General features: G+C 39.2%; 1 protein-coding gene across 2 annotated transcripts in view; it reads left to right on the top strand.

The window, feature by feature from the left end:
• The window catches only part of braf (B-Raf proto-oncogene, serine/threonine kinase), a 56,594-nt gene that overhangs the window by 4,397 nt on the left and 35,507 nt on the right, over window positions 1–16,690 (top strand). For both annotated transcript variants that reach the window (XM_028044023.1, XM_028044022.1), the window contains exons 2-3: window positions 13,731–13,832; window positions 14,023–14,310. In XM_028044023.1, coding sequence (XP_027899824.1) covers window positions 13,731–13,832; window positions 14,023–14,310 — 390 coding nt within the window. The remainder of the gene's footprint in view (window positions 1–13,730; window positions 13,833–14,022; window positions 14,311–16,690) is intronic.

Raw genomic sequence — 16,690 nt, forward strand, 5'->3', positions numbered from 1 at the left:
CCAGTTTTCCATCATTATTTTTAACACAATCCTTTGGTAAGCTTGCTGTAGCGTTGCACTTTGAGCTCACATCACGGCAAACAAACGGTCGTTTATATGCAGTACCTTGCGGATCAATAGGGGGCGTCTGTGGACCACCAGTGGTCCGGGAACCACAGTTTGAGATTTAGAGGAAATTCAACATGCTTTTTTAAAGTTTTATGAAGACCCATATTGGAATCAGAATTCCTTTTAATGTCATTGTGCATGAATAAAGCACAATGAAATTAGTAGATTAAAGATTAAAAACAGTAGAAACTGTTTTTAATTTGTTTGTCCTTGACTTTATTGCCCTGAAACACCTCCCTGAGGGCAGGAGTTTGTAGAGGTGGTGGCTAGGGTGTGAGGGGTCATTGATGATGCTGCGGGCTCTCTGGAGGCAGCAGGTCCTGTGCATCTCCTCCAGAGATGAAAGAGGGCAGCCAATCAGTCTCTGGGCAGTGTGTATGACCCTCTGGAGCTACGTGTCAATATAGTGTCAATTTACCAAATGTGAGTGACAATCAAACTTGAGCCTGTCAACTGAAATATCTGAATTTGCAATTTAAATAGCTATTTCTAATTCATAACCGAATAAAACACCTGGCCAAACAAATTCCCCTCAGAATGGCATGGACCCCTTGCAGTGTGATGCCCCATTTCCCTGCTGGAGGGCAAAAAGCTGTTGGCTGACGATAACTACTATTGGTTTATATTGATTCAAGTTATCAATATAATGCGCAAAGTCCTAAATGTAAGCCTGATTTTATATTAAAGAAAAATGAATGCGGTGCTTTGCTACCAATTGTCAACACTATTGTTTTGGCAACAGATCCAATATCTGTGTCATTCCTTAGACACTGGAAGTAAAGGACGCGTGCAAACCGTGAATTTAACGAAAATTCTTTATCAGTAAAAAATAGCGAAAAATGCAAATACAAAATGACGATACATCAGTTTAACACTTCCTCCTTTTCCTGGTTCCAAAAATATACACAGCTTACACGGTCAAAAACTGTATTGCTCCGTGTCTTGGTAATCCGTCAAGCTTTTTCTAATACAATATATGGACCGACAGGAAGCAAGCCTTTCAAAATAAATCTAAATTTCACAATAAAAATGGCCTGAACAAATATTAAGTCTTCTTACTAAATATAATAAAATAAAAAACAAACCATCATACAAATAACTTAAATATTTCCTATTTATGGCTCTAACATTCCGGCCCCTAATTGTACAGGCAGGATGCATAACAATTACACGTCAAAAAGAGCCATACAACTATTAATTTAACAAAATCTATTAAGGGTTTGCCCTTGAACCTACCAGCAGTCTTAACTCACTCTGCTTCTTGTAAGAAACAGAGTTTACTTATAGGTCTATCTAACAAACTAAACTTGGTTTGAACTTGAACCCGTCGCACAATTCCTCTGGAGTCCGGAAAGGTCTTTTGGATTCTTCCAGTCAACCAAGCGTTTCTTGGGGCTGAATTGTCAACAATGAGTACAAGATCTCCAGGGACAAAATTTCTCCTTTTAGTCTGCCATCTCTGCCGCTCTTGTAGCAATGGAAGATATTCCTTTGTCCATCTCGACCAAAATAAGTCAGCCATGTATTGTGTCTGTCTCCATCTTCGACGTATCATCACTGTCAAACAAGCCTGGTGGAAGGATTGGCTGTTTCTTCAACAACAGAAGATGATTTGGGGTCAAAACCTCCAGGTCATTTGGATCATCTGATGCAGCAGTCAAAGGTCTATCATTTACGATTGCTTCTACTTCACATAATGGTGTGTGAAGACCATCATCATCTAATGTTTGTTGACTCAAAACAGAGTTCAACACATTCCTGACAGTACGAATCTGTCTTTCCCATATTCCACCTTGATGAGAGGCAGTTGGTGTGTTAAAGGTCCATGCGATACCTTTTGGCATCAGCTCTTCTCTTATTTTAGATTGATCAAGCTCAGCTATGGCTTCTCTAAGTTCCTTTTCAGCACCAATGAAATTAGTGCCATTATCTGAGTGCAGAGTAGAAACTTGACCTCTTCTACATATAAATCGTCTGATGGCATTTATGCATGATGAGGTATCCAAAGAGTGAGCAACCTCTATGTGGACTGCTCTCAGTGCAAAGCATGTAAACAGTACACCATAGCGCTTCACTATGCTGCGTCCCCTTTTTACACCAAAATAGTCCACTCCCACATGTGTGAACGGAGGCTTGTCTGGGAGTACACGCTCCTCCAATAAGTCTGCCATTTTCTGGACTCCAGGCTTTGCATGTATTTTCCTGCATGTGATGCATTTTGATATTATCGTCCGAGCTGCTCTGTTCAGCCCTGGTATCCAGTACTGCTGTCTGACCTTTGCAATTAGCTGGTTCCTTCCGCAGTGACCATTTTGTTGATGAACCTGTTGCAGAATTAGCCTAGCAATGCGATGTTCTTTGTGCAACACAGTTGGGCATCTTGCTTCCTCTGGCATGGCTGATTTGTTCAATCGACCTCCAACTTTGATGATGCCATCGTGCAGAAAAGGATCTAATTTGGAAAGTTGATTTGACCTCTTTACATGGGACTCCTTACCTAAAAGTGAAGACAACTCTTCTGGACACATCTCTCTTTGACTGTGACGTATTAGCACCACTTTTGCGTCTTCCAAGTCCTGCACAGACAAAGGTTTTCCTTTCACTGACTTTCTCAGGCCCATCATTTTCTCATGCACTTTCTGGGACTGCTTTAATGATTCGGTCTCTTTCAGGACAGCAACCTCTTTACATTCTTTTCTCTTCTCAACGAGGTAGTGAAGCAAGTCTTTCATGCGTAGCATCCATGCAACAGCTTTTTTCAGTTTGTGCCAGTCAGAGTAGTATTCCACTAGTTTTTTCATGGGTGTAACTTCAGTCATGGTCAAGAGACTGACTAGCGCTATCTTTTTGATCTCACTGTCCTCGTCCATGGTGCTTGGTATGTCAGGTCTTGTAGGCCACTCAGTCTCCTCTTCATGAAGGAAATGTGGACCACAAATCCAGCTGTGGTTCTGAATGAGAGTGGTAAATTTTGTACCACGTGAAGCCGTATCTGCTGGATTGAGTGAGCTATTCACGTATCTCCACTGAGATGGTGAAGTAGCTTCCCTAATGAATGCAACCCGGTTGGCCACAAAGGTCTTGAAACGTGAAGCGTCATTCTCTATGTACCTAAGCACAGTCATGCTGTCTGTCCAAAAAACAGACTCTCCAAGGGGTGTTTCCAGCTCCTGTTTTAACAGTCTGTCGACTTTCACTGCTGTGACTGCAGCAGCCAGTTCCATTCTAGGAACTGTTATTTTCTTCAGAGGGGCAACTCTGGATTTAGCCATGAGCAATCCACAGTTCCTTCTTCCATCTTCATTGATCAGCAATAGGTATGAAGCAGTGCCATAACCAACATCACTTGCATCTGAGAAATGGTGTATCTCTGCTTTGGCTGTGGGGCAGAAATCATCTGGCTTGATACATCTCTTTATGCAGAAGCTGGAAAGTTCCTCGAGCTCTGAAACCCACTGCATCCATTTTTGCAAATCTCCTTCTCCAACATCCTGGTCCCAGCTCAATTTTCTTTGACAGAGTTCTCTCAAAATCAGCTTGGCAGGAAGAATACATGGGGAAATTAAGCCCAAAGGATCATAAACTGAGTTAACAACTGAAAGAATTCCTCTCCTTGTGGGAGGTTTTCTTGGTACGTTCACCTTAAACATGAAAGTGTCCGACTCCGTACACCAGTGTATTCCTAGAGCTCTTTCGGTAGGCAGATTGTCTTTGTTCAAATCTAAATCTTTCATCTCTGCAGCTCTTTCATTTTCAGGAATACATGACAGAACCTTTCTGCTGTTGCTGGCCCATTTTGTCAGGTTGAATCCACCCCGCAAGCATAAAGCCTTCCGAGATTGTGAAAGTGCTATTGCTTGGTCCTCGGAAGCCACAGCTGCCAAACAGTCATCCATGCAAAACTTTCTTTTGATTGTTTTAGCTGCTTCAGCATTTGTCTCACCTTCTTTGTCTTCAACTGTCTTTCTTAAGGCAAAACAAGCGCAACTTGGAGATGATGTGGCTCCAAAAATGTGTACAGTCATTCTGTACTCCTCCAGTTTTCCATTCAAATCTCCATCAGGCCACCAGACAAAACGCAGGAAATCAGAGTCCTTTGATGGTACTCTGACTTGGTAAAACATTGCCTCTATATCGGCCATCAGTGCAATCTTCTCCTCTCTAAACCTTGTCAACACTCCAATCAAAGTATTTGTGAGGTCTGGGCCTTGGAGTAACTGGTTGTTCAGTGAAACTCCCTGATATGTCGCAGTGCAGTCAAAAACAACTCTTGATTTTCTTCTTTTTTGGATGATACACCCCATGATGTGGGATGTACCACACCTCTCCATTGTTGCACTGACTGTATGCAGGCACCTTTTCAGCATAACCCTTTGCTATGATGTCATACATGAAAGCTTTATAGTCAGCATGAAACTCAGGGTTCTTTATGAGCTTTTTCTTGAGATTGATGGCTCTCTGCTCAGCGAGACTGTGATTATTGGGCATCTTCAGAGACTTGTTCTTAAATGGGAGACTTATACAGTAATGTCCATCAATGAACTGACAAGACTGTTCCACATCTTTCATGAACTGCTGATCATCTTGTGACATCTCTGTTTTGTCTTCACAGCTACGCTCTGTGAAATCTGAATTATATTGCTGTGTCAGCAATTCCTCAATGCTTGCCACTGTTATCCTGTTCACAGTTAACCTTGGCAACTCGTTCTCACAGTGTTGAACGTCCTCTTCCCCCTTCACAGGACCATTGACAATCCATCCAATTGATGTTTTCACTGCGTATGGACCGTCTCCCTGGCTATTGATGACTTTCCACGGCTCTATTGCTTTGTGAGCATTAGCACCGATCAACAGACCAATTTCTGCATTGATACTTGGAAGGTGCACCTCATCCAAATATGTCCACTTCCGGAGGTCTTTCTGATCTGGAATGTTAGCCCTTTTGACAGGAATTTCATGTTGTGTGAACACTGATGGTAAGTCAATGTATTTTTCTTCCTCCAATCCACTGACTTCCAGTTCTGACAGAATGTGACTATGGACAAGCTTCTCCTGTCCCATAGTTCGGAGCAAAATGTCCGTCTTTCTGCCTCTTAAGTTCAGTGCTCTCCTGATATTCTCTGTGCAAAACGTCGTTGAACTGCCAGGATCTATGAAGGCGCATGTCTCAATTATCTGTGTGCCTTTTTTGGACTTGAGCTTTACCGGAACAATGGCCAAAACTTCTTCTTTGCTTCCGGCCCCAGTGTATCCACATATCTCCTGGCTTACAGCTCTAGTGGTCTGAGTTTCAGATGTGGTGTTTCTTTCTTTTTTAGGTGATGTCTTTTCTTCTCTTTGTACATGTAGGACGCTTGGGTGTTTTCGCAAACACAACTGACATGTCAGTCTCCTTGAACAATCTTTACTCAAATGACCTTGAACAAGACATCCAAAACACAAACCTTTGGATTTCAAATATTCAATCTTTTCCTTGTGTACTTGCTTCTGAAATTTTTCACAATTGTCAAGACTGTGATTCTTGTCACAATACAAACAGTTATTCTGAAATGCTTGACCATTATCAGTCTTTGTGATTTGATTTGACTGTGAAAATTTCAGCTTTTCTGTGTCAACGCTTATAGCAAAACTGCTACTTCTTTGTGTATTTTCCTTTGCTTTCCTCACAAAACAGCTTTTTTCTTTTTGTTTTGCAGATATACTGACTTCCTGGAGATCACCAAACAATGGATCTGAGATGATCTCTCTTTGTCTGTCAATGTAATCTACCAGATCTGTGAACCTCACTCTTCTTCCTCTGGCCTCCTGCATTTCAAATGCCACATTACGCCATCGCTCCCTCATCTTATATGGCAATTTGGACAGAATGACTCTCATGTTTGTTGGGTTGTCCATTTCTTCCATGTAGTCAACATCTTGCATCGTATTTCGGCAACCAATCAGGAAGAGAGAATAAGCGTTTAAGCCCTTAACATCATCGGTCTTTATTTGTGGCCATTTTAAAACCTTTTCGATGTAAGCCATGGCTATTTTTAAATTATCGCCGTATTGTTTATGAAGCAGTTGTCTGGCGTCTCTGTAGCCTTTCTCTGGGGTCATGTGTTCACAGCTTCTCACCATATCTTGTGGCTCTCCACGGGTATACTGCTCCAGAAAGAAGAGTTTATCTTTCTCATTTTGTGTCTTATTGTCAATAGCATTGTCAAATGCTCTGAGAAAAGATTGATATGTGAGTGGATCACCTGAGAACACAGGAATGTCTCTCTTGGGCAGCAGTGACAGGCTTTGCTGCTTGACCAACATTTCAGTGATCAAGTTCTGATGATGCATCACTTCATAAATCTTGTCACCTGTAGATGTGGGATCCTGAGGACCTGTAGGTGGGGCTCCACCCGAGTGATCTTGATGACACAATAATGCCTGAGATGAATGTTTCGTGATACTAGCAGACACATCAAAAATCAGATGATCTTCCTTCTCTTCATCATTTGCTGTCATTGGAGCATGGATTTCATGTACAAGTTGGGATCTTGGAAGACTTGATAGAGGTCCTTCCAGCCTGTGTTTCACATATTCATTCATGGCATCTCGGGGATCTTCATGGTTCTGGAAAACCTTGAGCTTAGCGGTAGAGGCTGCTATTGCAGTTTCAATCTCTAGCTCCTCCAGCTCAGCCTTTAGCTTTGCTTCCTGTAGTTGTATTGCCTTTTTCCTCTTTAGCGATTCAGCTTGTGCTAGAAGAGCTGCTCTTTTAGCCTCCTCTTTCATGCGAGCCACTGAACTAGTGTTTGACACAACTGAAGAACCTTCAGTGCTGGAACTCGATCTGCTCTTACTTCTTTGACGACGAAGATCAGCTATCACAGAAACACTGTCATGTGGAGTAACCTCCTCTTCATTTTGAACATATCTTTTACGTTCTTGAATCCAACCTTCTGTCTCATGCAAAAACTGCTTAATAGTAGCTGCCTTTGACTCGTACCAGTCACACTGATCTGTGTTAGCTTCATCTTCAGGTAACATCTGTGCAACATTGTTGTTTAGCAATATGAACTCTTCATGCAGCTTGTAAAAACCTTGAAGTGTTTCTGATTCCACTTTATCAACATGCTGGTCATTACGTTTCATGCTGTCTATTTCCTTCATTTTAGCCGTAATCTGAGCCATTTTTGCCCTTCTTTGTCCGATAAGCCTGTGGAGTTTCTCTTCGAGTGCCTTTTGTGTGTATTTTGGCTCCCTCTTGTGGTCACCCGCCTGCATTGCGTCCGATGCGGCAGCAACCGATCGTTTCTCCTCCATGTCTTAGTCTCAACAATGTCCAATAATTTTTATTTTTTATTTTAGACAAACAGTCCAATGTTCACAAAAGGCTTTTATAGTCCATAAACGTAAAAAATATTCTCCAGCTTTAATGTCTTCTTGCAAACGACTTGTGTAGTGTAAATGTGAGCTCCCTCAGTTAGCATAGTTAGCTTCGCCTTTAGCATGTTAGCTGGTCAGCAACTCACGGCAATCCAAGTCTTGAGAATGGCTCTTATCCTCTCTTCTTCTCAAAGCTTCCTCCGCTTTGTCTCTTTCTTTCTTGAATGTCCTTTTATCCTCTTGGAGCGAGTTTTTGACTAATGTTTTGGCAACAGATCCAATATCTGTGTCATTCCTTAGACACTGGAAGTAAAGGACGCGTGCAAACCGTGAATTTAACGAAAATTCTTTATCAGTAAAAAATAGCGAAAAATGCAAATACAAAAATGACGATACATCAGTTTAACACTTCCTCCTTTTCCTGGCTCCAAAAATATACACAGCTTACACGGTCAAAAACTGTATTGCTCCGTGTCTTGGTAATCCGTCAAGCTTTTTCTAATACAATATATGGACCGACAGGAAGCAAGCCTTTCAAAATAAATCTAAATTTCACAATAAAAATGGCCTGAACAAATATTAGTCTTCTTACTAAATATAATAAAATAAAAAACAAACCATCATACAAATAACTTAAATATTTCCTATTTATGGCTCTAACAACTATAATTAGATAATAAGCTCAGGAAAAAGTTTTGATTCAGAAAAAAATAGGGAGGGAGGGAAGTAGTTCAGTTATTAATGTTTGACTTTGACAACCATAACAAGTAGATGTCATGTTTCATTTGTGATTTGGTTCAATTAAAAATACATTAAAGTAGGTGATTAAATTAGCTAATCAACCACCACAGTGTTAGATTAGATAATAGCAGTGGCAGCAAAATAAACATTAAGCCTAAAAACAAAAAAACTGCAATGGACTGAATGTTCTGTTCTTAGTTGAGTGTTTTTTGATGTTGAATCCTGAAAGACATAGTGACTTCGTTGTCAGTTGCTATAGCAATGAGTCTGTGTGTGGCATGGCTGACAGAGCGTGAGAAAAAGGTGGCTGTGAGTTGTTCTTCAGTGGTTTTTATGCATTGTTTTCCCCTTTGCTGTGGGGCATAGCACTAAATTAATATCTACATCTCTAGGTTTCATTTAGTTAGTGGAATTTTAAAGTCTGGTATAATTCTCCCATCATATGGCATGAGCCCTCTATTTTCCTAATGGCCAAAGAGAGAAAGGATAGGTTCGATTGTGGGAACTCTCGTCCTATCAGTGTCCTCAACCAAAATTAGAAAACATTTACACACATCCTTTTCAAAAGAATTTAAAATATTCTTACAGATATAATTGATTTAGATCAGACTAGATTAATCAAACAGAGACAAACGCAAGATAACATTTGTAGAACTTTACATAAAAGATCATATAAATAAAAGTAAAATTTAGATCGTGCTTATGAATCTTGATGCCGGAACTACTTTCGACCGCGTTAACTGGGAATTTTTAGATAAAGTTCTGGGTCAATTTGGGTTTCATCAATCATTTATCACAGTCATTCAAGAATTCTTTAAAAGCCCAAGAGCGATAATCAAATTTAATGGAGCCCTTTCTACATCTTTTGATCTAAGGAAAGGAGCATGTTGGGGATGTCAAATGAGCCTGCATTTTTGAAATATTTTAACTCAGTCAACATTGCTTAAAAATACTAATTCATCAAAGCTATATTGAGTATCCCATTGCTAAATATTGTTGTTAAAGTATACCAATCAGATTCGGGATTTGCAAACATCTCAAGATTGCATAAGGGTATCCAAGAGGTTAAAAGTCTAAACACAACTTATATTAAACAAAATTGGGGAGAGAAGTAAATCTTGTAACTGCTAATGGTATATAGTAGGGGTGTCAAACTCCAGTCCTCAAGGGCCGCTGTGCTGCAGTTTGTAGATGTGCCACAGTTACAAAACACTGGAATGAAATGGCTTAATTACCTCTTTCTTGTGCAGATAAGTTCTCCAGAGCCTTGCTAATTATTATTATTATTCTATTCAGGTGTGGTGCAGCAGAGGCACATCTAAAAGTTGCAGGGCAGGGGTCCTCCAGGACTGGAGTTTGACACCTGTGGTATATAGTTTCAGCAATGTGCAAACCAGTGGAAAATCAGTTGTTCAAATACATGGAGACTTTTTGAATGGAAAACCTTTAATTTATAATTTATGACTGTTGCTCAAACTTAACATTATTCAGGCTAGTCCTGTTGTTGGAGGAACTGTAGAGTCTAGGGAGTAAAGCATTTTCATTTCTTTTGGTCATTGATTGATTCAACATTTTTGGACAAACATTCACATAGAGATGGAAGCAATGTTAGGCATGCAAATTTATTTTAAGTGGAATGAGTTTTTGCTGGGATTTTTGCATTCAGTGGACTTGGACTCATGGTCTCAATGCTTGTGCTTATTTCATATCTGAAGTTTAGCAGCCTGAAAAGCTATCACAAGTAAATGGTTAAGCACCAAAGTTCCATCCCTGGATCAGATTTCAAAATACTTCATAAATCTGGGTCGTCTACACAAGACAGAGTAATTATTCAAGGTATCAGTAATATCATTCTGTCTTGTCAGAATGTTAAATCAAGATATGTGAAATAGAAAAGCCATCTAGTTTGAAAAAATGTTCAAGACATCTCTAATTCTTTTCTTAAAATCATTTTTTTAACTTATCAAAGATCCAGTTATAGCTATCTCTAAGTTAGTTTTACTTAGACATTTCATTTTCTCTAGTTGAAGTGTGTATGTCTTATATCTAAAAGTACATTTAAGATATTTTTAATGTGGTGAAGCCGATTTTATGTGTATTTTATGCTATACAACCCGGGCGTGGTGTCAAGAAGGGAATTAGTACTTAGTAGAACAAGATGACGCAATTTTTGTGTTGCAACTATCCCACTGAGAGCCAATTTCACTTTGGATCAAGTATGGTAAAATGGGGCCTAAAATTGAACCTTGAGGTACTCACATTTTAAACAGTTGTACTCTTCATTGTGGTTTAATCCATCCATCTGTATTGGAAGGAAAACTGTTTACTGGGAACAATGGCTTGTGAAGGGAATACGCACTGTGGATGATTTGTATACAGACGGGGTTTTTATGTCTTTTTCAGATCTCATGCTGAAATATAACTTAAAAAAAGAAAGTTTCTGGAGATATCTACAAATTAGAGACTGTATTATTAAAGACAATTTCACACATAAGGATAATCCAATACAGGAATTTATGGGCTCAAGTAAAATCAAATATAAGGCATCCACATTTTATAAATTATTTAACGGCATGCAAAAGGATATATGTAAAAGTCTGGGGATTATCTGGCAGAGGGACCTTGGCTGCATTTTTGGTGATGAAGAGTGGTTGAAAGTACTTTCAAATAATGGGAAATATATTCAAGAATCGAGAGGGAAATTTACGCACTATAAGATAGTACATAGATTTTATTTCACCCCATCCAGGCTCCATAGAATGGGGGGGGTTGGGAGAGGTTGTATACATGTGTGTTCTAAAATAATTAAAACTTTAATAACAAAAAAACCGCAAAGTCCCCTGAATCAACCGATAGGAGATCATTAAATACTCAAAGCAAGGCAGTTTTTATACTGTGTCCACATTTAAAACCGGATTGGAATTTCTCAGATATATCATGATCTGTTAGAAAAGACTGGAGCTGAGTAAAACTCTCTAAAACTTTTGATAAAAACGGTAGTTTAGAAATAGGTGTAAAATTAGCAAGAATACTGTGGTCTAAGTTCGGTTTTTTAATGAGTGGATGTTCCACAGCATGTTTAGAAGCAGTCAGGACACGTCCAGTCGAAAGAGAGATATTTATCAAGGTGAGGATATATGGCCCAATGACAGGAAAAATATCTTTAAATAAGCAAGCAGGGAGACAGTCCAATTTATTGGCCGCAGATGTTTAACTACAGTGGACAAATGGGACAAAGAAACTGGCTCAAACTGTTCAAAGCTAGCATCACCTAGAGGTGTTTCCTGGGGATTCAACACAGGCAGAATAGTAAAGCCCCTAAGCCAGGGGTGTCGAACTCCAGTCCTCAAGGGCCCGTGTCCTGCAACTTTTAGATGTGCCTCTGCTGCACCACACCTGAATAGAATAATTAGGTCATTAAGGCTCTGGAGAATTGATCTACACAAGGAGGAGGTAATTAAGCCATTTCATTCCAGTGTTTTGTACCTGTGGCACATCTAAAAACTGCAGGACAGCGGCCCTTGAGGACTGGAATTTGACACCTGGGCCCTAAGTGCTGAAATTTTGTCAGTGAAAAATGTTAAGAATTTATTACAAACATCAACAGAAGCTGTAAAAGCAGTTTCATTTTGAGGGTTAATAACTTTATCTAAGACTTTAAAAAGAACTTGAGGTCTATGTTTGTTTGAGGAAACCAGAACAACCAAGTATTTTGATTTTTCATATTTTACAGTATTCTTATAATTAAGTAAACAATTTTTCAGAATGTCAAAAGAAACCTGCAATGTATCCTTTTTCCACTATCTCTCAGCTCGCCTGCAGTCTCGCTTGAGAGCGCAGGTAGTTCAATTGAACCACAGCTCAGAAAATCTATTTTTCTTCATGGTTGTAAGAGGAGCTATAGAGTTCAAAGTGTTTGTGCACAAGTTATTAAATTGGGTAATGAGGTCATCGACATCAAAATTGCTGCTGATGTGTGACACAGGTGGTAACATATCACCAGTTCCTGCTGAGAGCTGAGAGGTGGTTGACGAGGTAATCCTACGAGAAGTAATAGATCTTGTACATTTTTTACCACAGTGGTTGAAATGGCGATAGGGTAACAGGTAAATGATCTGAAATACAAGTTTGACAGATTTCATTGATATTTAAACAAAAGCCATGAGATAACACATGGAATAGAGTTGGGCACTAGCCGCTTGTCCATCACAGGACAAACAGATGGAAGATAAAAAAACATTCTCAGACATTAGAGCCTAAGTAACCATATATTTGGTTTGGAAGCAGGAGAAATCAAGCATGCATAGAAAATAAATGCTTAATGCACTCCCCTCCCACCCCCCTTCCAAAAAACATATAAAAATTAATTCTCTGTGACAAAACTTAGGTTTGGCCACAAACGGAACCATAGCATTACATCGTGTAGCAGCTCCCCAGCAGTTGAATTAATCAGCCAGTCTCGACGGGTGAATTTGGCGTTTTTCTTTTTCTTTTACGGGTGATTCAGAATCACCACGGTCACCTCAATCACCACAGTCACCGTGAAAACTAAAACATATACAAATATTAGAATACAAACATAAACTTACAATACAAACAACAAAACAAAACGTACCTCGCTGCTTTCACTGGGGAACACTAAGTGTTGATTTCTTCATGTCAAACAGCTTGACAGTTAAAGTCATTGATTGACACAACGATTCTACCAGCCTTTATAGGGCCTGCCCTCATTAGTTACGGCAGCCCGTGAGGTACATGCACAACCCCAAAACATTACAAAGTGTAAATACCATTAAACAAAACAAACTAAAAAAAAACAACAAAAATGCCAATCAAAACAGACAAACATCCATAGACAATCTGTGGCATTCTTAATTAAAAAAATTCACTTTGAATAATTTACAATAAATAGTCTACAAATATAAATTATTTGGGCAATTTATTTTAAATAGTTCACTATCCATTACACATAGATCAACAGGTAATGTACTCCGTTAGAATACAGCATCCTTGTCTGAACTAATCCACAGATATTTTACAGCATTTGAAGGTCTTTCTAAATAGGATGCCTTTCTGCATTTTCAAAACTGTGGTTGAAACATCAACATTTGCCAGAAAATAAAAGTCTGAGAACCCAGGTTTTAATGTAATAAGTTCCATAGAGTTTGTTTGTTGTGCTATTGTTTTTATTTTGTGCACCATAACTGTCTTCTCTATCTTCACCACCTAACCCTGATGCTCCCCTTAGAACTGGTTCACCTTCCAATATTCTGCCATAAAATGGCGTAGGAAGATGAGAGTAGAGTGGTTGGACGGCTTTAGCACTTGCTAATCTTAGACCTACAGTGCTTGGTTGTGACCAGTGAACATCTGTGATGGCTGTGGATAAGTGAATAAGTTAGCATGATATGCATGATCCAAAAGCCAGTAACATTTGTTATTTAGAAATGTTTTTTTTATTATTATGTTGATAAAATTATTTTTCACTTAATTCTGCAGCTCTTGTATTTTCTCCTCAGATCTGGAACATCAAGCAGATGATAAAGCTGACACAGGAACACTTAGAGGCTCTGCTGGAGAAATTTGGAGGCGAACACAATCCTCCCTCCATATATTTGGAGGTAAGAATGCCATGCTATGGAAGATGTCTGAGCCTTCTTACACATGTCTGGAGGCTCAGAAGTTGTTCAGTCAGTAGTTTGTGTGTATCATTTAATTTATTTGGTAGGGACAATGTACATTAATTGAAGTTTCTGTAAATGTGCCAGAATTAGCCACAAGGCTATTTTTTAATCTGTTGTCCCTGGACAGGCATATGAAGAGTACACCAGTAAACTGGACGCCCTGCAGCAGAGGGAGCAGCAGCTACTGGAAGCCATGGGGAATGCCACAGACCTCTCCTGCACCACTTCCCCTATGTCAAGTCTGTTGGAGGTCAAGATGGGAGGTGATGGAGTTGGAGGTGGAGCTCAGGCTCTTCCCTCAGCCCCCAACTCATTAGCAGTCCTGCAGACCCCCACCGATACTGGACGGTCCAATCCACGCTCCCCCCAGAAGCCTATTGTTCGTGTGTTCTTGCCAAACAAACAGAGAACAGTGGTATGTCTGATGACCTGCTTGTGGAAGTTGAGATGGAGATGAAGAGTTTTAAGTGGATGCATCATGCTTTTAAATCCTTCCTTTTTGCATGTAAATCATTTACTTATGGTCTATATAGGGTAGAACTGCAATACTTTGGTCTGAATTCCTTGTTACTGCAGCTCCACAGATGCCTCGTTCACCTCTGTTCTGAGGCACGTTTTAGAGCAACTCATTTTGCTGCAGACTTTTTAAATGTGAATGAGACATTTTATCCACCACCCTCTCCAGGGTGTAGAGCATTCCACTCCATCCCGTTCTGCTATTTTTGTAGTTTAATAGCAGCAATATAATTATCTACTGGCAGATACACTTTTATTCCAAAGTTGATTAAAGATGTGAACAACAGAAGACTTGTTCATCCAACCTTCCATGTTGGAGTCAGAGTATAATTCAGAGTAGGAGAATGAAGATGGCCAACCTGCAGGACCATATATTCAAATGAATGTATCACAATGGAGTTATTACTGTATTTACACCCTCTCCATCCATACAAACTACCTAGTGTAGTTTAACTGTAGTGTCCATGCATATCAGATGGCTATTAAAATATTAATTCTACCACAATATGAATGAAGTAAACAAGGCCTCAACATAATTAAGGAGTTAGATAATGTGAGCGTCAAGAACGTCACAGAATGCATTTGCATATGTTTCCCCAAGACAAAAATAGCAAACACAAAGCCAAATAGTTATATCTAAAACATGCAGTACAGCTTTATCCTCAAGGAGGCAGCTAAAAACTAGCACACAGCACTAACAGAAGCAGAGAGCTATCAACTCTGATGCCAGGTGATGATTTAAGGAATTTTGTGTGTTAATACATGCTAGAACTGAATATTTTGACTTGCCTACATGCAACGAAACTTGCTTAGCAGTTCCACAGCAAATGTCATAAACAAGAAAAACGTTATAGCAAATGAACTGACTGGAAAATCTAACCTAGAAAGAACATAAAGATATCTACATAGCACTGGGACAAAATAAAGTTTTATTTTTTGTACTCCTACAAACTCAAAGTACACAAAAAATGGATTTAAGGGCTAAAAATAGGGATTTTGCATAATACATTGCCTTCACAAAGCTGAATTTACCAAGATTGTGAAATACCAAAAACTTTTTTTCACTTTTGCAACAAAACCAATACTTGATTGGAGGAATAAATTAGAATTGGAGGACTTTTAGTACCGTACTTCCGTTTTAGTTTCTTGAAGGCCAAGTATTGTAAAAGTAATTGTTAATCTGGTTGTTCTTGTCATTTTTCAGAATGATTATTTTATCAATAATAATACACAATTGCCACAAATACATTGGGTTTAGAGAAATGCTAATTTCCATTTGATTAATATTGAAATATTAGGACCAGCACTTTAACTTCTGTTAATTACGTAGATTTTAACAGTTTAAAATTTTTAACACTATTATTCGCTTATTTTTTTACATGCACCTTTGTATTGTGGTTCTCGTACACTGGTAAATCTGACACACAACAGTGAAGTTATGGATAAAATGATTCTTCGTTTTTCCTCTATTTCTTGTATCTGCTCATATGCACATTGCTGCATTTTTACATAGCCATATCACATAAGACTGACGACAGTCACACATAAACAAATTGGAACTGATTAACACTACCTTTCAGGAAGGGTACAGAATGAGGAGAAGATAAAAGCAGAATCTTAGCTTCACCTGGTGTTATCCCTAAGGTGAGCTAAGTGGAGCCCAGCACTGGACGGTGAATGTCGGTGAATTATCTGTTCCATTTGTGTGACTTGCATGGCTTGTAACATTTGATCTTTTTCGGCATTAAAACCTGTTTTATACTTAACCAAATCATTATTTCTCAAGGTAATGATATTTGGGGGTTTTGGTCGGGTCCTGAAACTGGTAAATGGACCTAGGTGGCACACAGAAGGGAAAATGGGGAAAACTACAACAGTGATGCACGACAGTATTAAAAAAATCTGTTATGTACTATTTTAACCTGTCAAATTATAATCATATTAACATAGGCTATTCAGACACATTTTTTATGCGGTTTAGTTACTATTCATCTTGTTACACCGTTAATCCAGATCCCATCACACATAAAGCAGATGAAAAAATATAACCTTTTCTTCATAGTGACAAAAACCACTAACTGTGCCCCCAATAACTTATAATAAAGTAAATTAAACGACTCCACTTAAATTACAAGCACTTCACCTGCTGGGATCTGAAAGCACAGTGCCTCACAAATTCCTGCACCTGCAGAGGAATCTCAGCTAGTTCATCATGGGCTTATCTGATAAAAACCGATCAATTGAACTCTGCAGGCCCTCTACCCTGTTCGCGGTCCGGG

This window comes from Xiphophorus couchianus, chromosome 17 (assembly GCF_001444195.1).
Source record: "Xiphophorus couchianus chromosome 17, X_couchianus-1.0, whole genome shotgun sequence".
Lineage (NCBI taxonomy): Eukaryota > Metazoa > Chordata > Actinopteri > Cyprinodontiformes > Poeciliidae > Xiphophorus > Xiphophorus couchianus.